Source organism: Globicephala melas, chromosome 5 (genome assembly GCF_963455315.2).
Source record: "Globicephala melas chromosome 5, mGloMel1.2, whole genome shotgun sequence".
NCBI lineage: Eukaryota > Metazoa > Chordata > Mammalia > Artiodactyla > Delphinidae > Globicephala > Globicephala melas.
The window spans coordinates 89,798,530-89,824,526 of NC_083318.1; the positions used below are offsets into that span (position 1 = coordinate 89,798,530).

General features: G+C 38.6%; 1 protein-coding gene across 8 annotated transcripts in view; it reads left to right on the plus strand.

Annotated features, from left to right (window-relative positions):
• SLC4A4 (solute carrier family 4 member 4) overlaps positions 1-25,997 on the plus strand; it is a 354,361-nt gene that overhangs the window by 214,093 nt on the left and 114,271 nt on the right. For all 8 annotated transcript variants that reach the window (XM_060299449.1, XM_060299452.1, XM_060299447.1 and 5 more), the window contains one exon: positions 21,252-21,409. In XM_060299449.1, coding sequence (XP_060155432.1) covers positions 21,252-21,409 — 158 coding nt within the window. The remainder of the gene's footprint in view (positions 1-21,251; positions 21,410-25,997) is intronic.

Below are 25,997 nucleotides of genomic sequence, written 5' to 3' on the forward strand. Positions count from 1 at the left end.
AATCCAGCTATCTGTTAGGATGACTTGTTTCAGAAAAACCTTTTGGTCAGTGATGAAAGACGTTTATCTCTTCTCATAGTGTCTTTGGCTGCATTACTCATTGTTTCTCAAATGAAACTTATGGATAAGCCTGTTTTCCATATCAGCTTATTTATGACACTGAGAAATAAGGAAAGGGAATTTGAGACATTTCAATTAGTAGCCTCCACATTGAAGCTTTGTTCGAAGAAAAACTTGGTGCATAATTCATTGGCTGTTGAATTACGGTCTCTAAGAAGGCATCCCCAGGCACTCACTCTGGAGGAAGACTTTGTTTAGAAAGATAACAATTGAAACTACTACTTAAAATAGTTGTGAAACTCTTTTTCAAAGTGTGGAATTCTCAGGGAGTAAGTAGCTCTTTTCATTAGGACATTATGAAAACATCCATAAAAATGTGTCATAAAGAGATTTTTGTGGGATGATGGCAATGTTGTTCTTATTCCCACCTGTCTTTGTGGGAGTCCCTAAATGAAGTCCTGCTGAGGGAATGGAGTGCATTTAGTCCTTTTGAAAGACCTTGATTCATGTCACATTTTGGTTTCTAGTTTTTAAAATTGTGTATTGTTTTTCATTTTTCAAAGATGTGCTGAAGTAGTACAATATGGAGGTTTTATTCAAATCAAGAATAAATGAAAATAAAAAGTTTTTAGAAGATTCTCTCTTCTCTAATGTTATACTAGGGGCTGTATGCTCCTGTGCTTGTATATTTCTTAATCTGTGCCATCCTGGTCTGAACATGCTATGGGCTATATTGTCTTTATTTTAGCTGTGCCTTCTTGATCTAAACTCACAAGTTGTAATACCTCAGTGTGGAAAGAATAGGAGAAAAGGATTTTAATCAAAGAAAAAACTCATCTTTCATGTTCTCCTGAGAATAAAAAGAGGTAATATATGTGAAGTACTTCAGGCACAGATTAATTAGGTGCTTAAAAAATATTACTTCCCTTTCCCCACCTGCTTTCTCCTGCCTCCTTGTGAATACAAGATAGGGTAAACTATGAAACAAAGTAGGGGAAAATGGAGCAAGTGAAATAAATGAGGCAACATATTTGTAATTTTTGGAGTGATTCAAGAGAAAGTAGCAAAATAGAACACTGGGGAAGTTAAAAGTTCTCATTAGAATAAATCTTATGATTCTATATTAAATAGTCTCCGTAGGAGTATACAGGTAAGATTTTACAATGGTGGTGTTTTCTATTTCCTCTCTTCTTTCCTGAAAGTAACAAGCTACTAGCCCGTCCTCTGTAGTAGTACGTTAAGAATTATTTTTACATTCATACAAACCATTGGGATTTTTAAATCTTTGAATGTAGAAGCTGATAAAGCGCTGTGAGGTATAGAGATGTTATAAGACAGGCTCTGCACTGAAGGACTGTACAGAGGGTGTCACTCATGGCTTAAAATCATTTTTGCAGTGACCCCAGAATCCTTATCCTTAGCATGGCTTTCAGAGCCCCATGTTTGTTTGTTTTTTAAGTTTTTATTGGTGTATAGTTGATTTACAATGTTGTGTTAGTTTCAGGTGTACAGCAAAGTGAATCAGATATATATATATATATATCTCCACTCATTTTTTTTAGATTCTTTTTCATATAGGCCATTATAGAATATTGAGTAGAGTTCCCTGTGCTATACAGTAGGTCCTTATTAGTTATCTATTTTATACATAGTAGTGTGTATATGTCAATCCCAATCTTCCAATTCATCCCTCCCCCGCTTGTCCCCTGGTAACCATAAGTTTATTCTCTACATCCGTGACTCTACTTCTGTTTTGTACCCTTCTTTTTAGATTCCACATATACGTGACATCACATGATATTTGTCTTTCTGTGTCCGACCTACTCCCCCTAGTATGACAATCTCTAGGTCCATCCGTGTTGCTGCAGATGGCATTATTCCATTCCCTTCCATGGCTGAGTAATACTCCACTGCACATACGCACTACATATTCTCCTTCCACTCCTCTGTCGACAGACATCTAGGTTGCCTCCATGTCCTGGCCACTGCAGATAGCGATGCAGTGAATATTGGGGTGCATGCATCAGAGCCCTATGTTATCCTGCCTCATTTCTCTCTCCAGAGTCCTTTTGCAAGGTTCTCTGTCCTGTTCTCTGACTTTACTCTGACCACACACATGTCCTTCCAGATCCACTAATGTGCCAATCTTTCTCCTGCCCCAGGCCCTTTGCACATGCTGTTTCCTCTGACTGACATGCTCTTCCTACCCAGGCAACTGGGGTTCGCCCATTATTTCTCAGTACTGGTCACCGCTGCAGGGAAGTCTCCTGGGATTCCCTGTTTTAGGCTAGAGAGCCTCCTGTTGTAAACTCTTGTTGCACGTTATGCTTTTCCATCATGATGACTACCCCAGCTGTCATGCAATAACGCCCATTTTAATTTTTGGTTAAATGTTTGTCTTCACCAATAGGCCATTTGCTTCAAAGTTGAAGAGATGATGTCTGGCAGACTATGGCTTGGGGTCATAGCCTGCTGGTAGTCTGTTTTTGTATGGTTGGTAAGCTAAGTTTAAAGGGTTGTTGAAAAAACAAGAAGGTATGACAGAGACTGTATCTTGCCTGCGAAGCCTAATTTGGCTTTTCAGAGAAAAAGTTTGCCAACCTGTGATCTAAGTTATTGCTCTATATATTAAATAGAAGAACACAAGTATATTTATATATCACATTTTCTTTTCTGAGCAGGCCACTTGGTTGTAGTAAGGCATCCATAGGGTCCATGATGATATAGTTGTAAGCGCTAGGATGAACTGAGAGCTTATGACCATCAGGGGTTCTCAGCTAGAGAATAATTGCACTCAAGTGTATAAATTAATAACCAATGTAAATGTAGAAGGAATTTCTAATGCCGTGGCACTTTTTAGCTGTCCTACTGAACAGATTTATTAGCAATTTGGATTAAGATACAATGTTTGTCAGATTCTCAGAGGACACAAAATGGACATGGTTAGCTATCTAAATTTTAAATGATAGAATCACGATGGAGAATGATCTTGACAGCCTGAACCCATAAAGAATTTAACAAGAATAAATGTATACTTGTGTAAGTTCAAACATGAAGTGAATGATGGGGAAAATCTTACTTTATTTGGACAGAAAGTTTATAACTTTCATCAGATTCAGATTTTTCAAAGGTGTCCATTTTCTTTTTTTTAAATTTATTTTATTATTATTTTTGGCCACGGTGTGCAGCTTGCAGGATCTTAGTTCCCCAACCAGGGATTGAACCCGTGCCCTCAGCAGTGAAACTGTGGAGTCCTAACCACTGGACCATCAGGGAATCCCCAAAGGTGTCCATTTTCAAAAACAGTTGAGGGGATGTGGTTATGGGAACTAGGATGGTGAGCTACCTGGGCACTAGCCTGAGAAGAATAATTGAAGTAACTCACTTATAACTTTTATTTTTATTTTTAAAATTATTTATTTATTTATTTTGGCTGCACTGGGCCTTAGTTGCTGCACGTGGGATCTTCATTGCGGCATGTTTAGTTTTGGCATGTGGGATCTTAGTTGCAGCATGCATGTAGGCTCTTAGTTGCAGCATACATGTGGGATCTAGTTCCCCAACCGGAGATCGAACCCGGGCCCCCTACATTGGGAGCGTGGAGTCTTACCCAGTGGACCACCAGGGAAGTCCCTCACCATAACTTTCAGAGATGAGAAGGTTTGAGGGGTAGAAAGTTCATGAAGCTTGCCTTCTGGTTAAAGAGAACAGATTTACCGTCTGTTGCTGTAGACATAAACTTGTGATTGTGGGTGCTTGTTTCATGGAGCAGTTTTTATTTTAATATAAGTAAGAATTGGATAGGAAATAGAGCTTCATCACTAAGTTATTTATGAAGTCCTCCTTTGCAGTAAGTATTATATAATGGATCAGGACTACAAAAATGAATAGGATCCAGTCTCTGCCTTTTAGGGATTCTGATTATAGACTGTGAGACAAATCTGTAAATAATATAGGGTGGTAGATATCTTAGACCAGAGAAGGGAGAATGAGTTCTGCCAGGGGCTGGGGATTGGGCAGAAGTGACATTTGAATTAATTCTTGAGTTGAATGCTTTTTTCTTTCACAGTCATGTTCAAGAAGAAGCAAATGACTCGATGTTAAGAATATAGTTATTGGGTGGGAAATTGGACTAGATCATCTTACAGTTCTTTTAAGATTTTCTGATTCGATGAATGTCAAATGAATGGCAGATAGGGATTCAAAAATTCAAAATTCAGAAAGAGGTACAGCTTTGCAGTGGAGTGTACCGTGAAACAAAGGAGTGAGCTGATCCTCGGGTTCATTACTCATGTCAGTAAAGTGACCGTCACCTCCGGGTGCTCAGTCAGAGCTCATCAGGTACAAATGAGGAACCTCTCGGAAGTTTTTGGAAAGCTGTTGCCTGCTCCTTTGTCAGCCCCTTGATTCTCTTTCTCTGCTTCTTCAGTATTTTCTATTCTAATTTGGTGTGTGTTCTCAGAGACCTCAGTGAAGGGTACATTAAAAAAAAATCTGCTAAATAAATAATAGCATGACTACTACAGATTTAATTATAGCTATACAGCTGCCTGTTTGAAGTGTTCTGCTGGGACCATATGGTCCCTTGTACATCCCAGCCCTGGAAGGACCTGGTTTAAATGCTTCCCAGCTGATAGTATTGAATTCTCAGGGAACTGCCAGCAGCCGTTTGGAAGTCAGTAGATAGTGTGTTTTGCCTCTGTTGTCTCTCTGGAGATGGACATTTTATTGATACTTTCTTATTAGACCCCAAGTAATCAGATATTAAAGCACCCCACCCAGACAGGTCTTAAGAGTTATGTCTACTTGTTAGTTTTACAAGCTGATTTTTGTTACCACATTGGATATGCTAAGTGAAAGGTACTTCTGCATTTATACAATTTCACTCAATGGCTTTTTTTAAAAAAAGTATTTTAATGGATGATTATTTTAATTATTTTCTGTTCCAATGGTGTGGTGGGAACAGAGTAGACGAGGGTATCTGTCCTGCCCCTGCCTCCGTTCTGGGAGTGTGACCTTGAATGAATTTTAGCTTCTCTGGGCCTCAGGAGAGCCAGAACTGGCCTTTCTACGTCCCTTCCAGTTTCAAAATTCTGCGAGAATCAGCTGTGGACCACGTTCTTGCTGAGGACACACATCTAGAGTAGAGGGGAGTCTTTCCATTTCCCACTGTGGCATTCTGTGTGTCTTTTTCCCTATTGCTTAGAAATTCCAAATTTTCCATTCTTTGGGCCACAAAAGTCTTTCAGTAGGAACACTGTGTAGAGGTCTACACCTCAGAGAGTAACAGTTTGGGCCTTCCTTACATACTGTTTTCAGTTCAGACTCTCTAGTGCAGTGGTTCTGAAGCTTTTTCCGTGTCAAGAATCCATTTGAGTTTGCGGTGAAACAACGGACGCTCTCACCAGAGAAATGCACAAGAAATGTGTAGGCCTAACAGCTTGCGTATAATTTCAAAGTGCCCGTGGGCTCCCTGGGTCCCTACCAAGGACCCCAAGTTCAGAACTGCTGCTCTGTGCTTTGATAAAAGCCCTGCCTTTTTCTTTTGTTCCGAATGCAGGGAACTGCAGGTCAGATTGAGGACAGAGAAGCCTGGACTACCAGCTCTGAGGTTCACATGGTGCCGAGAGCAGAGCTTTGCGCGGCTCCTGGACAGCACGGGGGTGGAGCAGATGTTGCGGGCGCCGGACGGTGTCTGCTCAGTCCCGTGCAGGAAAAGCACCCTGCATGGGTGTTTGCCAAGCCGTTAACTTTAGACTCTTGGTTGCCTATGTTGCCTCTGATGGTTCCACCCTACCCCCCCACCGCATCTCTTGAACTTTTTGTTTTTAAAAGAGCAGTCTATGTTTTTTATTAGCTACCCCGACTGGGATGCGTGCAGGAAAGAATGCACAAGAAACATTTCCCCTTAAACTATAATTTTCTCTTGAAGTCACTAACTCCATGCTGCTAATTTTTGTTTTCTTGTTTGTTTTGTCTTCTGCAATCCCTCTCTCCCAATGGTAGCTGGAGGTTGTGGAGCAGAAAGAATGAAAGAAGCCCTGGGTTTAGGATCTTTCTTTTTGGGGTGGGAGAAGGAGAACTGTAAACAGACACTGCTTTTAAGATATTAATAGTTAGAGTGAGAGTTAGAAGTAAAGCATGTCATGTATTTTTTTTTTTTCCTGCTGAAAACACAGTCATTCAAGGTCAAGTGTGTCATTCTGAGGGAATGCAGATAAAATGGTGCCCTTACTGTGAGCCATTATACTTGTTTTACAGCATAGCTGCACTGATACACCCACGCTCACCTAAACCTTCAGTGTATCTGATTTTTTCTAGCCTTACCATGGTGAAAATAGCTCTGCAAACTTTTGAAGTTAAAACTCATGCAGTGATTCACTTGGTAGAATTAACTTACCTAGAGAGGTACTGTACTGGATGAATATATGTTTTTAAGTCCATGATACAGACTGGGCAGAGAGATTTCTATCTAAATTCAGAGAATTGGATATCTGAATTAAATGTGGTACCAACGTAACTACTTTTTTCCTTTGGGAGAGAGAAATTTTATTATTTTTCCAATCATCTGTTTCCCATAGATCCTAGGATTATATTAAAACTCTGACATCATAATTATTGTTACTATTTATTGAATATCCACTGTGCTATTTCAGGCACCGTACTAGGAGCTTTTTACATATTATTTACAACATGTGATGTATTATTATAAACCTCACTTTACAGATGAAGAGGCTAAATGCAGAAGATAGGTTACTGTGATCTTTTCAGCAACTGTTGCTTAGGTTATAATACAATAAAAATTGAGGACACAGATATTTTTAGTGCTCAGCCAGATTCTCACTGGTGTACCCGTTATTCTTCAGTATTGGTGAAATATTTGCTTTTATCCAGGTATTCAGCAAGTCCTGTATATTCTGCCTTTTAATTTTTCTCAAATCTGTTTTCAACATTCTGTCTCCACTGATGTTTTTTAGGCTCAGAGTCTCATAATATTCCCCCATTTAACACATGTATTGAGAGGTCTATTACTTGCTCAGCACTGAGCTGAAACATTTTCAAACATCATCTCATTTACTCCTCTTAACTCCATGAGTGGGTCACTTATTATCCCCATTTTACAGATGAGGAAACTCAGCTTAAAGACATGAAGTAATTTGCCCAAGGTAACCACAGCCAGGAAAAAGAAGAATTGAGATTTGCTGATAACTCTGACTGCAAAGCTCATTCTCTTTTTCTCCACTAATTTTTTTTTTTTTAACATCTTTCTTGGAGTTGGAGAGACCAGATAAACTGTGTGGTGCTGACAATAAACTGCAGCAGTTCAGTGAAAGACAAGATAACTATCTTGTGGGCTAGAACCGTCAATCAAAGAGAAACGAGGGATTTTAATTTATTTTATTTTTTTAATTTTTAAATTTTTTTAACATCTTTGTTTGGAGTATAGCTGCTTTATAATGGTGTGTTAGTTTCTGCTTTATAACAGAGTGAATCAGCTATACATAAACATATATCCCCATATCCCCTCCCTCTTGCATCTCCTTCCCACCCTCCCTATCCCACCCCTCCAGGTGGTCACAAAGCACCGAGCTGATTTCCCTGTGCTGTGCCGCTGCTTCCCACTAGCTATCTGTTTTACATTTGGTAGTGTATATATGTCAATGCTACTCTTTAATTTCATCCCAGCTTACCCTTACCCCTCCCCGTGTCCTCAAGCCCATTGTCTATGTCTGCATCTTTATTTCTGTCCTGCCCCTAGGTTCTTCAGAACCTTTTTTTTTTTTTTAGATCCCATATAGATGTGTTGGCATATGGTATTTATTTTTCTCTTTCTGACTTACTTCACTCTGAATGACAGTCTCTAGGTCCATCCACCTCATTACACATAACTCAGTTTCATTCCTTTTTATGGCTGAGTAATATTCCATTGTATATATGTGCCACATCTTCTTTATCCATTCATCTGTTGATGGACACTTAGGTTGCTTCCATGTCCTGGCTATTGTAAATAGAGCTGCAGTGAACATTGTGGTACGTGACTCTTTTTGAATTATGGTTTTCTCAGGGTATATGCCCAGGAGTGGGATTGCTGGGTCATATGGTAGTTCTATTTTTAGTTTTTTAAGGAACCTCCATATTCTTCTCCATAGTGGCTGTATCAATTTACATTCCCACCAACAGTGCAAGAGGGTTCCCTTTTCTCCCCACCCTCTCCAGCATTTATTGTTTGTAGATTTTTTGATGATGGCCATTCTGACTGGTGTGAGATGATACCTCATTGTAGTTTTGATACTCATTTCTCTAATGATTAGTGATGTTGAGCATCTTTTCATGTGTTTATTGGCAGTCTGTATAATCTCCAAGTTTAGTGTGGTGAAGCTTGGGGTCTGCAAACAGACAGACTTTGCTTTGAATCCTCTCTCTGCCTTTCCGAGTTTCTTGATCTTAGTCAAGCTGTGTAATCTCTAAATCTCATTTCCTCTGGTGTAAACAATGACAACAGTAACTGCTTGTAGAAAAGTGATGAGAATTTAATAAAATAACGCATGCAAAGTTCCTGGTCTGGTGCCTGTTGATTAAAAAGTGTTAGTAATCGTTAGTATTACTACTAATAATTTGAACTTATTATTGGAGACCTTTGTGCCTCTTGGTAACAACAATGCCTTTAAAGTGCAGTTTTACTAATCAGAGATTTGAAATCTTAAATTAGGAAGGGTTGCAACATGCAGTAATTCTCCAAAAGCAGGACTCCCTTTCAAAATCTCACTGATAAATCCTGGAGAAGGTAGGTCTTTACGGAACTTCGGCAGGGATTTTAAAAAAAAAAGCCACAATAAATGGTAGCTACCATGCAGCCCAAAAATAAAAGTTATTTTTCATTGACCTATGCTCATAAATTTTGGAATCGATAAAGACTTTTTGCTTCCCACCAGAGACCTTTCTTAAGTTTGCTTCCACCAAATGGAGCACTTTTCTTGGAGCCTTCAGTATCCTTGCTTTTATCTGTGCAGAATGTAAAGATGCCACAACACAGGCATGATCACATGGATTCCAGGCATTTAAGAAACATGTAGTGAACATTTCCTGCAAGGTGGTGCCTTTATAAGGCTTTGGGGAAACAAAGTTGAATAATATGTAGTTTCTTTTCATAGGGTACTTTAGAACCCTTTTTAAAAGGTACTTATCATCTAAGAAGAGTCACAACCAAGCCAGTCAGTCAGTGCATTGTGATAAGTCTGTAACCTCAGAGGGAAGGTGAGGGTCCTGTGAACAAAGTCAGGGAAGGTTGGGGCAGTCCAGGTCAGGCTTGGCTAGAGTTTGGAGGCATAGGGTTGTAGTTAGCATCTAAGGGGACATCTGGGTAGAGGGCATTTCCCACCAGATAGATTAATGATTATTTCGAGTTTCCTTCCCTGACCTGCCTTTATGTATGGTGGAGTTCATCACACAACAATGAAAGAGGAAAAAGAACTTTTAAAAACGTTACCCAACTCAGTTAGCACCTAAAATTTGCAGGTTCTTGATTTTCTTTAAATACTTTTTAAAGTGCTATTTTTTATATGGATTTTCTGCTTTCCCTCTCTCTCTCTGTGACTCATTTTATTTTATGTAATTAAATCCTGTTGAATACTTTAAAATGTGCTTCCTAAAATTTTTAAAGGATATCTGTACAGCACCTAAACCATTGCAGATGCTTAACATTGGTTTGCTATGTAAAAGGTTTAGAAGTTTCAGGACAATATCTTGTAAACTTCAGGTAGTAAAATATATGCATCAGAAATGTAAGGGTTTCACAGTGTAGTGAAGTGGATGGAATTCACATTCTGGCTTGGCCATTTAGCTGTATGAATTTCATTGAAGTCCTTTAAACTGTTTGAACTTTTGTTTCCCTCATCTGTAAAATGGTTAAATAGTATGTTTCTTGTAAACTTTCTGTAAGAATTCAAGTAACACAGTAAATGTGAAAATGTTTTAAACACTGTAAATAGCTATAAACATATTGATATTTTTTAGGGATGTAAGACAAAAAAATGTGACTAGAGATTTTGACAAGTTGATTTTGAAAAACTAGGTCAGCACTTGAAATTTCATCCTATTTAGGAAATCAGAACTGATGGATTGTGCTTAATGTTATATTTAGTTTAATAGCCATTTGTAAATGTGCTGCTTTGCAGAATCATTTGCATTAATGGTGGTGAGATGTCTATATTTGGAAGGAAAAATTAGGAAATCAAATTATCACCCTCAGGGGACTGTTTTCATTTTGTATTTTAAAAAATGGAATAAGTGAAAGTAGAATAGTGTTCAGAAAGTAAAACCACATAGCCACAGAACCTTTTGGCATTCTGTCTTATTTAATGACTTTGCCCTCTTTCATATTTTATACACTCTAGAAATCTCAGACCATATCGTAGAAGTTCTTAAGTGATTGTCTAAATTTTGGATTCTTTAGGCAATCAAGCAATAGCTCCTCTTTTTAGCCTCTTAGACATTGGGCTGATGGTTTTTAAATTTAGCCAGTGAAAATATTCTTCTAAATTACAGCTTGAAGGTAACCTGAAGGTCAGTCAATAAAGACAATACAAAAAACGTTTAAAGTAATTATTCCGGCAGTTCTCTCTATCACACCAAATAAGTCCTATCCCACATATTTGCTTACTGGATGAGTAAAGACTGTCTTTATTTAACAGGAAAGTTTTGAGATAATTTTTCTTGCATATTCTTAAAATAAAAAGCAATACCCGATTAAGCTTATAAAACAGCAATTTCTATCTTTTTCCTTGTTCTGACGTTTCCTTGTTGGGCAACCACACAATTTACAGTAAAGAAGTGAGATTTAGGAATGGAATGCTGGGGTGTGTTTAAGATGGTATTTGTCTAGGCTACTTAGGAACACCCAAACCTGCTCTCAGCCCAACACTCCCGAGAAGATCATGCCAGGAAATATGTACACAGAGCATCAAAGGCCAAGGAACTCTTTCTTACTGACTGAGGCTTTGACTGCAAACCCCAGAGCAGAACCCTGGTGACCTAGGCAGAGCCTTCTGCCTCATCTTGGTAGCTGTGAAGAGCCTAGAAGCAAAAGAGACCCCTTGTACTAGGAACTCAAGAGTAGGCCTGCTCTTTGCACTGAGAACCCCCTACTACAAAGAAAGGCTAGAACAGAGATTTCAGTGAAAAGAACTATTTTCCTAGTACCTGAGAAAAGCTAGTGTAAACGAATTGACTTTTAGAATTTGATTAGTTCAGATCAGTCCTCTTCTTCCTTGGATGTGGGATGAGAGGGCTGCTGGAAACTTGGGGGAGGGTGGACGATAGGGACAGTCTTCAGTTAACCATAGAGGTCAAATGGAGACAATGCACTGGTCTCCACCTATCAGACTCTAGGACCCCCAGCATTTGAGATGGTAGGTCTGTTCCAAATATATACACATAGTTCTTGGTAGGTCAAATCTATTTCAAAATTATCCCAAGGGTTAGTTTTCACAAGGCTGCTTTTGATGGACTGCTATTTCTTCCCACCACTGTTGGAGGCTAATTTTAACCTGAGAGAAGTATACTGGGTTAGGTTATATTATATTTATGTTGAGTAGTGAGAGATTAGGGTTTGTATACCATTGGAAGGTAAAGGCAGGAATATGTCACCTCCGACATAGCACAATCAGGTGGTCTCCTGGATATGCATGGTAGGAAGAAAGAAGGCAGTAGAAAGGTTTACTTTCCATGTTGGAGAAACTAAAAAGAAGGTGGGGGAGGAGTGAGCCCCACATGTTTTTGTATCTTGCTAGGCATTTTACCTCTTATCTCTTCTAATCTTTACAAAAGCCTTTGACGTATGAGGTAGGACTTTGGAATACAGTTTTAGTTTTTCACCATCCTTGACTTCCTTTAAAGATTTCCTGCCAAGGGAGCACTACATGTAAGCAGAATTGGAACGAAATAACCGTTTGTTTATTAAGACACCCATTGTAGTATAATTGTTTTATTAAAGTGAAACATATTTGTGATAAAATCTACTTGATAATTTTTTACAATATGGACACATGATCAGCATAGCACATTTGGTTTTTTAATGTCATGATTTCTTCTCTTATTTTTATTATTACCTTCTTTGAGTTCATTTGCTGTTTTATACTTATTCCTTGAGATATATAGTATTTAGATCGTCAAACTTTAGCTTTTCTTCTTTGGAAATGTTTGCACTTAGGCTATGAATTTTACTCCATGCACTTGTTTAGCTGCATTCCACAAATTTTGATACATCCTATTTTCAAATTATGAATAATACTGACTTTAACCAGTCATTGATACATGTTTTAATCTCTAGGACATCTGGTTTGTTTTTTAAATGGATTCTTCTGAAAGTCTCCATCTCATCAGTGTTTTAAAACTATGATTATTTCAAAGTCTATCTCTGATAACTATAATATGTAGCTCCTTTAAATTTGTTTCTAATTTCTATTTTTTTTCTCTTGGGTTCTAGTCAATTGATCTTGTCTACTAGTATGCCTAGCAATTTCTGATTGAATGTCAGATATTATGTATATATTTTATATATATATAATATATATATTATATATATAGTAGAGCTAATTTGATATTCTGTTTGATATTTGATAACATGATAATGTTATTTTTCTTCAGAGATTATTTCTTTTGCTTTTGGCTGGCATTTAGGCTGGGGGCAGGCCAACTTAATATTTAGTCTGGAATTGAGCTGATTGGAAGCTAGGTTTCAGTCTTTATGTGGGTTGGTTTATTACTAGTTTGCCCTTTTGCCTTTAGTCTTGTCCTTTAGGGATCCCAACTGAATGCCTGGCATGTTTGCCCATCACTTTGAGACTGCTGAAGGCTCTGTTCAATTTTTGAATCTCTTCAGCTACTTAGGAATCATCAAATGCCTTTAGAAGAAATAGGTGAGCTGAATTTAGCCTCACCTTTATGCAGTTTCCTTCTTCAGGGACATTGGCTCCTTAGGTTTTTAATGTCATAGTAACTTTCTGATTCCTTTAAACAGCTTATAGAAATCCAGCTTTTCAGTTTTTCTTACTGGAAGGGTTGGTGTGATGGAAGCTAATTTACAATAACTGGAACTGAAGTCTCTCAGAAACATTATTTAGGTTGGAAATTTCTAGTTTACCAAATATACACCTCCGTGTCTAAAACCACCCATGCAGAATCTAAATTCTGGGATTGACAGACTTAGGAAACATGAGTTATGATGGAGTTATAATTGAGCATAGGAAACTGACTCTGAATCTTATTTAACCAGCCATGTGGATTAGGAAGTAAAGTCTCTTTTATCCATTCATTTGTCTTGCTGGAAGAGAAAATAGCTTGCTTCTTGTCTTCAAGGCATTGCAACCCTTTCATTAGGAAAAATCCCAGTGAATTTGTCAAACTTTATTCATCATATTGGCCACTTTTCCCAAGGTGTAGAAAAAGGCAGTGGGCAGAGGAAGAATCATTTCACTTATGGTGAGTGAGAGAACACTTCTCTTCCTATCTTAACAGTTAATATTGTTAGCATATAGTAGATGAATAAATTCATACTCAGAGAGCATAATTCACTAAGATGCTGTTTGATCCAGGCAATCCCTCATACTTTTGAGTTCCTTGAATCTTAAGTTTTCATAGCATATAATTATTTTCCAATGCCATATCTTAGACACTGCTCAGGAGTCAACCTCAGTGAGATTAAAATGTAGAGTGATCATATAACTTTTTTCCTTAGCCCAAAACACTTTTGAGAATGAAAGAAGGTAATATTAATAATTACACCAGGACAGTGGTGTAAACTGAGGCTGTCATATGTATCACTAAACTGATAATTATGGTGACCCTATTTTACCACTAATGCAGATACCTTTGCACTGGAAGGACATGGTACTAGGGTGACCTAGAATGATTTTGAGATTACCAGATGAGTTTGTTTGGGAAACAATAAGAGCTGGAAATTTTCACAGAGAATGGAAAGGAGGAAATCAGCAGGAAAAAGAGAAAATAAGCTAAGAAGAAGAAAATAAGAGAGAAAAGAACACCAATAAGGAAGCCGGGAATAAGCTCTTTGCTCAGGAAAGCAGGTGGTTGTTAGCCTGTTGACATGAGGCATTAGGCAGGGTGAATTGAGAATAAGCACAGATTAGAAGATTAAAATCATTCTTCTGGAGAGGAAAAGAGAATGTATGGAATGGGGGTAGATGTAAGCTTTGGAAAAATAATGAAAAAGTGTACTCAAATTTAAATGGTTTTTGAAACAACACTTGTAGTAAGGGCATTGAACAGCCTATAGGCTTTTCTAATAAATCAGACTCAAATGACAAATCATGAGTACTCCTGGTTATAAATGACACTTGATTACACTTATTTTAACATGTGCTAATAATGGCAAAGAAAAAGAGGTAGGGTTTAGGTACTTGCCTAGTGACTGAGGAATAATATGATAGCCTGGACCTACTTACCAGGTGATGCTGCAGGTCTGAGGATGATGGCAAGAAGGCAAGGACGCCATAATGGTATCCCAGTCAATCAAGATTGATTACAGTTACATTGTGACAGGTCCCATATAGAAAACCTAAAATTGTAATACAAACTGTTTTTATAGGAAAGGGCAGGAGAATCTAAGACCTGAGTGGAATATGGAAGATTGATTTTTTTCAATTAGCTATATGTGATGCATATTGCTTGTGTATGAGTAACTTTCCCATCATCACATGGGTGGTCATCCCAAGTAAGCTATCTCTGTTATAATCAGTCTACTTGTTCTGCTTTATCCCTTCATAATTTCTAGTTTCTTGATATGCTAGTACTCTGATCACTGGGTTGTTAGAAAACTGGTCAGAAAGTAAGGAAGGTTAAGAAATTCTAAGAGTAAATATTTACGGCAGAGGGCAAGCCGTATACTTCTGAGTAATTGTAGCAAGACCTTACTTTGGAAGAAAGAATACAGGCTAATATAAAAGGAACCTGAAATGTACACCCCTGGATTCACAGAGTTGGTGATGTTACCTGGTAAAGACAAAAAAGTGTCCCCAAATCGCTGAGCTAGTCAAAGTATCTTTTTACCAATTGTACCTCCACATGGCAGCCCTTTGAAATCCATTTCTTTGGAATCAAGTTTGCCTAAAGGAATTTTTTTCCACTGTGTGTGTTCTCATAGTTGGCCCTGCATAAAATCCAGGCTGGGTATCCCTTGGAGAATCAGCTAATGATTCATAAGAAAAGAATGTCAAACTTTATCATTGGAATTCAATCCAGATGAATTTATTGGGTGATCTTCAACCTGATTTGAAAGCCTTAAAGTCTGTTCTTATTTTCATTATCTTTCATTATCTTTTCATTATCTTTTATAACCAATAAAAGAATGGTTATTCTTCACCATTCTGTGTAATGTTGCCAGGTTGTTTTTTGTTGTTTTTTTTTTTTTGCGGTACGTGGGCCTCTCACTGTTGTGGCCTCTCCCGCTGCGGAGCACAGGCTTCAGACGCGCAGGCCCAGCGGCTGTGGCTCACGGGCCCAGCCGCTCCGCGGCATGTGGGATCTTCCCGGACCGGGGCACGAACCCATATCCCCTGCGTCGGCAGGTGGACCCTCAACCACCGCGCCACCAGGGAAGCCCTGACAGGCTTTTTTTGTTAGCACTTTATTATTGTTCACATTTTATTGTGTAAGCCCAGAAATGGTTTTTATACTTCAGTCATTAGTTCTTCCTTTATCAGATATTATTGAGGTACTTGGAAAAGAGAACCCGTATGAATCAGTATTTGATGAGCCCACCTTTATGAGAGGGATCTTTAAACCTTGATCCAGAGAAGAGCCTTCCTTGAACTCTGTTGCCGGGTGTGATTGCTATGTTTTGTGACGTCCGTTGAACAATATACCTTTCGTATTGCTTCATGTTTCTTCTTTCATTGGAGCTATTTCTATAGTTGCTTCTCTTTGTTGGACTATAAACTTCAGGAGAGTAGGGTCTGTCTGTTCTCTGCAGTGCCCACTATCAGGCCTTGTACCTTGGAGGCACCCATTAAATTTGAAGAGAATTAAATGGAGCTGAGAGTAGGATTAAATGGGAGATGAGAAAATTTCTGTCTCAAACAGCATTTTAAAATCTGTTCTCATATCAAAATGTGCCTTATTTATCTCCTAGTGGGAGATAAAGCATTCCTAGGCATATAGGCATATTCAAAACTCTAAGAGAGTGTATGGTATAGAAACTTATTTAATTCTATTTAACATGGTATTCCTCAAATTTATTTGACAAATAAACTTTTTTGAAGGGTCTGGACTTAAGTAGACAGAAATCACCTCAAATTAATATAAACCCTAAATGGAATTTTCTGGCTTATATAACTAATGAGAATTCTTGTTGAGTTCACAGAATGGAGAAGCTGCAGGACCTCAGGGCCTGGGCTGGGGACTCAGCAGTCTCTCTTTTCATCCATTTTTCTCTCCTGATTTTGTGTTTCATTTTGGGTATTGACCTCATTCTCTCCTAGTGTGGACAGTACTGTGAAAGGCCCTTTCAACAAAGAGGGGAACAACCTCAGGTGAAAGGGAAATATTGGTTTTTACACATTTGAGTATTAATTTTCCAAAATGTTTTGGTCCCTGTGTGAATGGTAACACTGTTACCAATCACTGTTTACTAAGATAGGCCATATCTAGGCCTTTTGTCCACTTAGATGGCTTGGCTAGTGGTGGGATGCCCAGTACCTACTACTTTAAAAGAAGCATTAGAAAAGCTTATTGTGAAGAGCAGAAATAATAACCATCATTCATTCATTCAACAAATATTTATTCAGCTTTTCTCCTAAGCATTAGGAATACAACACTGAACAAAAGAAATGTATATTCCTACTATTAGGGAGCCTACATTCTAGTGGGTAGTCTAGTGGGGAGATAATAAAGAAGATAAGGAAAACATGCACATGCTTGACTATAATAAATACAAAGAACTAAAAAATGAGGCAGGAAGGAGGAGCAAGAAGAATCTGTGGGGAGAGGGAGGTGGAAATTTTAACTAATGTGGCCAGGGAAATTCTGACTGATGAGGAAGTGACTTAAGTAAAGATCTGAAGGAAATGAGGGAGGAAGCCCTGCAGACATTCCATTCAGAGGCAACAGCAGGTGTAAAGGCCCTGAGGTAAGAGTGTGCCTGGCGAGTTTTAGGGAGGACTTGGAGGCTAGAGTGGGGGGTCAGGAGAAGACTGGGAAAAGATAGTAGGAAAGGAGGTCAGGGAACTGACGGGGAGCCAGATGATGCTGGGGTTGCAGCTTGTCATAAAGATATTGTCTTGCCTCTCAGTGAAATGGGGCCAACAGAGGGTTTTATCTGACTCCTGATTCGATTGCTCTGGCTGCTTTGGAGAACTGACTGGGGGGCAAGGGCAGAAGCAGATAATCCAGCCGGGAGACCAATGCCATAACCCAGGAGAGAGATGCTCGTAATGTGGACCAGGGTGGTGGCAGTGAAGATGGTGAGAAATGGTTGGATTCTGGATATACGTTGAATATAAATCCAACAGGATTTGCTGATAAGATGGACATGGGGTATGAGAGGAGGAGATATTGGGATGACAGCAAGGTTTGGGCCTGAGGAGTGGAAGAATGGAGCTGCCATTAACCAGATGAGGAAGACTCCAGGAAGAGCTAGTTTGAGGGGACTCTTAGGGGGCTTAGTTTTGGATTTGTGAACTTTGCAATGCTTATTAGACATCCAAGTAGAGATGTTATAGGACTGGAGTTCAGGGAAGAGGTCCTGGCTGAAGATATAAATTTGTGAGTCATCAGTATGTAGATGGTATTTGAAGGCATGGGACTTGATTGAGATCACCCAGGGAGTGTGTGTAGAAAGAAAAGAGCCATCAAAGGACTAAGTTCTGGGGCTCCTCAGGTGCCACACGTTTCTGTTTTAGAATAGCTATTAGTTTGTCCAAGAACACTAGTATTCCACAAACACAGTTTGAGGTATGCTGATCTAAAGGAACATATCTTTATAACTAGTTCTCTTCAGAGCACATAGAATACAGTTCCTTCAGCTGTAAAAATATACTTCTGATTTTCCAAGATGGTACAGTCATCTCAGTAAAGGTACCATAGTCCTAGTAAAGCGTTTTGTGGAAGAAAATAGTTGACTGTGGAATATTCTCTGTGTGTTGTGGGTCAGGTAGTTGCTTAGTGATAGAAGATCCAGACATAGTTAATATGGTCTAGAATGAGCCTCTAAAACCTCTCTAACTTTCCTGGGCATTTGATGGTCTTGTGGTCTGATTTTTAGTGCTACAGAGTTCATTCCTGCCATTCAAAATATTTATTACAGCTGAATTATGTGCAAAGTAAGTGTTTAGTACCACGGGGAAGAAACTGTCCTAACCCTCAGGAAGCTCAGGAGAAAGACTTCACCTTCGGCAAACGTGTGATTCAGAAATGAATGCTCCTGGAATTGCCAAGGAGGAGCACTGAGGTAGTAGAAAGGCTTGTTCTGAGTTCTGAAGGTTTAGAAAAGGTAGAAATGAGGAAAGGACAGTTTTTGATCCTAAGTATGGGAGTCTAAGTACATAAAACAGAAGGAGATTATGATCAGATTGCTTGCCTAACTAGAGCAAAGAGTGCTGGAGAGAATTGGATTATTATAGAGCTTCTTGCACTGTGTTGGTAATGAGAGCTCTCTCCGGAAAGAGGTGGAAGAAGGTTACTCTTGCAGTGATAGTTTGTTATGCGTTTGTGTCACTTGACTGTACCCCACACTCTACTCTGTGTTACAGAGAACAATTCATTACTGTAACTTTCTTAGGCTATAATAATAATTCTGGCAATTTGATGTTTTTAGACCATTCCCGTGGCTGCTCTTTTCATATCTGTAGAACGTAAACAGATTTTTTTGAAATATTAGTATTTTTTGAAGGATTAATGGTGTAAACTTTGGAAAAGGCTTTTACTGCTAGAAGCAGTCATGTTTCTGACATCTAAAAATATATATCTTGCCTTTGCTTTATTTTTCTTTTTGGTTTCCACTAAATTATTAACCCCAACTTCCTTTTTTTTTTTTTGACTCACAGCTTTCTTCTTGTATGAAGTACCAAATGAAAGAATCTCATAAAAATGCTACTGAGGGTGATAGTTTGGGGGAATTAACTGTCATGGCGCTTATTTTCCCTAATTAAGAACTCTTTAAATGGAAATTGAAAATTAAATGTTACTATAATTTTTCATTACTGGGGAAAATTGGACCATGTCTCCCACTTCCCATATCAGCAATAATCCATGGCAAAAAAAGTTCACTGTTAACTTTTTGACTTGAGGGGAGAGACATTCATATTGATGATAAGTGTATCCTAGAAGTCTGTGTGTTTCATAAGGTCCTGCAAAATTCTTATCTCCATCCTTTTATGATTGTTGAGATGTTCTCCTTGAGCTTTTGGGAGATGTTTCCCACTCGCTGAAGGGTGCTTGAACAATCCTACTCTAAGTGGGAGCTGGGGAGGAGGGGAAAGGAATGTATAACAGCTACAATATAACTTTTCAAAGTGACTGTTAAGCAACGTTTACTCTCCAAGAAAACCACTTTACCCCTTTACCTTTCTCCTCAAGCTCCCATGTACATCCCACCTCCTCCTCACCATCAGATCACTCATATTTCACTGCAAAAATGTAAGTTCTCAGAAGCCCTCATCTTCACCCCACAAACTTGCCAGATCACCCCCATCTGTACTCTGCCTTCCCTAGCTGGGATTGATGAGCTCTCTGTGTTCCACCTGAAGTTAATCCCTCTACCTGTGCTGTGGACGTCATCTCAGTAGTTCACGGTTGCTTGAGCTGCTTTTGCATTTATCCCCTCTCTCCTATAGCAATAATCTGTCTCTACTAGATCATCCTCATGCACACTCCAAAGTGTTAGCATATTTCCCGTTTAAAAAATCCCCTGTTTTATGCCTTCACCTACCTCCTTAATTCTTGGCTTTTCTTGGCAGCAACATTTCTCAAAATAATTCTCTCCATTCCCTGTCTCTACTTCTTCACCTCTCATTCTTTACTGGGTAGCCTGGTGTCCACTGTAACAGCTCTTGTCAGGATCACCCAGCCCTTCCACCTTGCCAGATTCATTGGTTCCTTCTTAGTTCTCATCTTATTTGAACTTCCAGCAGGCTTTGACTCAGCAGCTGATACCCTTTCCTTATTGAGCCCTTTCTTCACCTGACAGTTGATGAAGTCCTGGTTCTCTCCCTACCTCACTGGCTGCTCTTTTTCAATGTCTTCTGCTGATATCCCCTCCCGTTCCTATAAAAGGTAGAGTAGCCCGGCGTTTAGATCTTCTCCCTCTTCTCTACACTCACACCCGAGGTTGTGTCATCCTACCCCATGGTCTTAAATACTTCTTACATGGTGGTATCTCCTGAATTGATGTCTCTCTACTCCACGTTTCCACTTGGACTTTTAGTAGGTGCGTTCCGTCTAAGACATCCAAAACTTCTTTCTGTGGCCTTCATTTCCTTTACCACCTAGTCCCCCCTAACCTCTGCAACTTCATTTGCTTCCCTTTCCTCTCCTTTTCTCCTGCAGCTCCCACCACACTTACCTACTTACTGTTCCCCTAACTGCCAAGCTCTTGCCTGACTCAGAGGCTTTGCACTTGCTGCTCTCTTTGCCTACAGTGTTCTTTGCCCAGATCTTTGCTTGGCTTGTCCCCTCTCTCCAATGTCAAATGTATTTCTTCAGAGGCCTTCCCTGACCTCCCTGCCTAAAGCAGTACCCGCTTACGTGTTTTATTTTTCCTTCTCAGCACTTATCACTACTTTAAATCATACTTTACTTCTCCCCTGCTGGAATATGAGCTCAAGGAGTACATGTAATTAGTTGACGCATCCCTTATCCCTAAGGCTTAGATCAGTTCCTGGCTCATAGGAGACTCTCAACTCATTTATTGAGTGAATAAGTAAATGAATTGATATATATGTAAATATTGTTAAAACAATGTAAACCATGTGACTATACCCTCATGTAAACCATGTGACTCTACTCTCAATGTTTTTGAATTCAAAGTACAGAGAAATGTTTATTATGATAGAATGGTTAAACATAATAGAAGAATAGCTAGCCAAGGCTTGCCTGTTGCGTGTAGACTCATATAAAGGAAATTCTTTGAGTTCCCTTTTCTGGAAATAAGTTGTGTTTTCTTGGCTCTTCCTGTGCAGCTGAAGAATAAGTTCATGAAAAAACTGCCACGTGATGCCGAAGCCTCCAACGTGCTTGTTGGCGAGGTCAACTTCTTAGATTCTCCTTTCATTGCCTTTGTTCGGCTGCAGCAGGCCGTCATGCTGGGTGCCCTGACTGAGGTCCCTGTGCCCACAAGGTAAGCTGCTCCCTGACCCGCCGGGGTCCACAATGTGGTGATAGGGACAGCTTCTCTCCCTCAGGCTAGAGAACCAAGAGGATGAGGGTACATCCAAAGCAAGCATATTGGAAAGGTTTAACCCGAAATAATGGTTCAGTCTGATTTTCATGCTATCAGATTACTTGGCACTTGTACAGTAGTAATAATAATAACAATTATAATAATTCATTGGGCTACAGAAGAGTTTCTTATGGATTAGTCTATTTAATCCTCATAATGATTTTTTTAAAGTATAAACTATAGGTATGTGGATCTTATAGATGAAGAAACTGAGTTTGAAAGTTTAAGTAACTTCTCTAAGATCATATAGATGGTGAATGATTCAAAGGTCAGAGTTGCTTTCATTTGCTCTCTGTTTTATTAGAGAATTGGTAGTGGGTACATACATACATGCATATGCACATTATATATATAGACATGGACATGTCTATATGTATGTTATATATACACATATGTAAAAATCATTTGCACACTTTACTGTTATGTGTTATGACTCATAAAGTTTTAAGAGGAAGCATATTACTCTTATTACAATCATGTACTCATTACCCTGCACAATACTTTAGAAGTCATCCTCTTTTATTTCCTTCTGTAACTGAGCCCAGTAGAGGAGTTAGGAAGCTTGACTTCCGAAGTGCAATGGGTCAATAGAAGTTAATGCTTCACTTAAACTTGTGCTTAAGAAGAGTTTAAAGAGCAGTTTATAATCTTCAGGTTGACATTAGAAAATTATCATATAAATAGGACCTTTTTTTTTGGAAGGGTGCCTCTTGTGGGTCCCAGGGGACTTTTCTTTAGGTTTCCCACATGAGCAGGAAGGGCTGTGAATGCTCAGTGACCTCAGATGATCTGAGTGTGATCAACCAACAAGACAAGGGGGTCGAGGTTTGTTCTGAGCCAACTTAGGAGGCAAATTAGGAGAACATTTCCTATGGCCTCCCAATTTATAGGTTACAGGCCATTCTTATCATACAGGCATTTTTACTCCATTTTTATATTTCTTAGACACCTAAAATAGGAATAATATTTGTCATATTACAATATAGGAATAATATAAGCAGTCATTGGACAAATAGCAGAGGAAAGGCGATGATCATATTCAGTTAATGGGATTATCATGATTTGTGTTTTCTGTAACTTAGCTTTTTGCTTGAAAACATTCCAGCAGACCCTTGCAGTTCTATCTGAGCAATCACCTGGCGAACAGCTAGCTGACTCAGATCGTGGCCGAAGTCCAGCTTGTGTGTCCCTATGGTTTTATTTTTGTCTCTTTGGACTAACTTTACTGGAGCTTGAAAGAAAAAAAAGTGTACCCAGAAGTGTTAAATTTCTCTTGCTTTTTCATTTTTATTATTACTTTTCTCTAGAAGCTACAAATAAAAAATATTTTAAAAGGCTTTTTGTTTAACAATAATACAAGTTCATTGAGTGGCAAGTCAGGACTATTTTTGTGTCCCTCTAATCTTCTGTTCCTGTCTGGTTCATTTTCTTCTGTACTGGAGGGTGGTACTAGTCTAGGGGTACAATCCAGCATCATTTGAATAGAAAAAAGGAGCCCAGGCAATTCAAGGGAATGTAATTCAATAATGTCGTAAAGCTGTTTCAGGGCAACAATCTGAATAATATATCCTAGCGTGTTGACATTTTTCCAGGAAGTAGTCTTATCCATTTGCTGTCCTCTGAACCAGGGCAAGCTGTAATCACTGAGTAGGGAGTCTCATTAGCTTTTTTGTGTATGAGTAATATGGGGCCATTTACAATGGCTGCATCCTGTGAAATCCAATAAAGGAAATCCTACAAGGAGTGTGGTAGTCATTGTGAAGGATGCCTCTGCACTCAGCCATGTGCTTTAACATGCATGCCACCCTGTTGTCCTGCAGCGAGACCCGAGAAGTCTGTTTCTGTGCACAACTTGTAACAACGGTCATTTTTCCTTTTGAAGGTGGAGGAATGTTAGGCTCTTTGGCTTATTATTATTATAATTATTACTATTTATCATAAACAGCATTACTACCGTGCATCTTTTAGGAAATGTGGTGGTAGCTGCTCCTTTTGTGTAGAGTCCACAAGTTTCTCTATCTACTCTGCTCTTGGCTTGATCTGTTTTAGCTTTCTGCTTGCAGCTGGACTCCTACCAACTGGATGGATGTTCTCCACGTAGGGGCCCTTCTTGCCATCCATGTGAAAGCAAATAAACTCTGTCCTTTGATCTCTGGTGACTTGCTAGGATACGTTTATGATTTTCTTAGCATCTTGCAGATACTTTGCTTGCTATCATCTTACACCTGTCCATAGAGGCTGCCACTCAGCCATATATAGGGGCCACATGGAGATGAACATAATTCCCATTTTATAGTTGAGAGGTGGAGGCACAGGGACGATTCACTACCAGTGCAGACTTCTGACTCCAAGGGCAGGCTTTTAGGGAAAATCTAAGGAGATATCCAGAATGGATTGGAATAAAATACTTGAGCGTTTTCCCATGAAGAATAATCAAAGTTCCTGATCAGTTTGTCCTTTTCTGACCTTGATTTTCACATCTAAGGCAAATAGTTATTCAGGGAGCTCTAGCCCTCTAAAAAATTAGAATGCTTATTACCCCTTTATATCACTGTAAGTTAATACATATTTTATGTTATAAATAACGATCTGCCTAAAAGCAGTTATTTGTGCCTAATTGTCAAAACTATAAAAAATTGTATTAGAGGAATTGGGACGGAGGTCCTGCTAGTTCAGTTCTGTCTTGTGTGACAGTCTTCCAGTTGCTCACTGTAATATGGTTGGTTACGGTGGGCTTGCGGTCCTCATGAATTTATTGTGGAAGGTACAGTTTAGCCACATTTTCCAAAGCCACTAAATATGAGCACTGGGTTATTTGATTCACTATTGTTTTGAAGGAAGGGAGTAAAGGACTGATACATTCTGAGTTTATTTTAGAAATAGCTGTGATATGTCAGGAAGGATGGGGGTGCACATCGTCTCTGAAAAGATTGAGTGGTTTAGGAAGGCTGGCTCTTTTTCTGATATTATGCTCTGTTTCTGCCTATAATTGTTTTGTGAATGTGAGTATAGCCCAGTGGTTCTGGACACAGATCATCTGGTACTGATTTTTGTTGTGGAGAATGCTAGAGACATCCTCCCCAGGCACAATTAGTTGTAATGAAAAGCGAGCGCATAAGAGTAGAAGGGCCCCATGAAGATTCTCGAGACAACCAGGCACTATTAAAAATTCTAACTATGACTTGTTTCTGGTTTTGAGTGAATAAAAACAACTCAGCAACATAAATTATTTCCCCCAAGCCATCAACATGAGCTGTGCCATTTCAGCCACACAAATTTGATGTTTACTCTAATTTGTTAATAAAGAAAAAAAGCTTCTGTTTAAAAAAAACATCTGTCCCTTGACAAAAAACAGCTTGAGTCATGAAAGAAGTTTTCAGTACATTATAAAAGCTGAGTTTGGCAAGAGGTACTTCTATCATAAAAGTTGTAACAGCTTTTGCTTCTTTGAGGGTTAAAGAGGAGAGAACATGTTTCAGGCAGAGGGAACTTGAACTTGATGAGTTTTTCTGTGTTGTTAGTTTTCCCAGATCTCTCATCCCCATTTCAACAACGCAGTTCAAATTAGAGGCTTCTTAAGGGTCTGCTTTCCTACAGATGAAATTCTTGACCAGAGGTGACGTTTCCTGCTACTTGTAGATGCCCAGATTTCCTCTCTATATCATTTTAAGGAGATGGATTTACTGAATGGTTCCTGCCTGGAGTAATGTGAAAATTTTAACTGATATGTAATATTTTATTTCTATTTGGCACTTGATGATTTCCATTAAAGTGTATATATATATATAAAATATAAAATATAAAATATAAGTATATATAATATATATTATATAATATAATAATTATAATATATTTTATATACAATAATATATATGATATATAATATATTATATATATATACTTACAATAATACATAAGAGTGTGTGTGTGTATGTATGTATATATATATATATATATATATATATATATATATATAATTTTTTTAAATAAAAATCACATTACCCAGTAAAGGGGAATTGTACCTTTGTATCTAGGTTAGTAAAACACTATAGCTCTCATATGCTGAGTTTATTGCTATAATAAACGTTATGGTCACCACTGGTCTATTACTGCCATTCATTCTTTGGTACTATTTAGTAAAGAACAGAGTAAAAACTCGTAGAAAATGTATGCCCTCATCTCATAGTATTTAAGTTAGAGGATCCATTATTCTATCAGTTCTTGGACTAGTTACCCATTGTCTGCCAAAGTTTTTATTTGGGGACTGTTAATGACTGAGAGTATCTTCCTCACTTCCTAACAAGACACTATTTTGGCTTTGTTGCCATTTAGTCAACCTGATCATTAATTTATGTGTCAGTTGATAAATGTGCATTTCTATAATGTGTATTTCTAAATGTAAAATAATCATGATGGAGATACTAGGGAGAGGTAGGAAGAGGTAGAGAGTGGTTCTGGAAAGGTTTTAGATATTACGTATTACTCA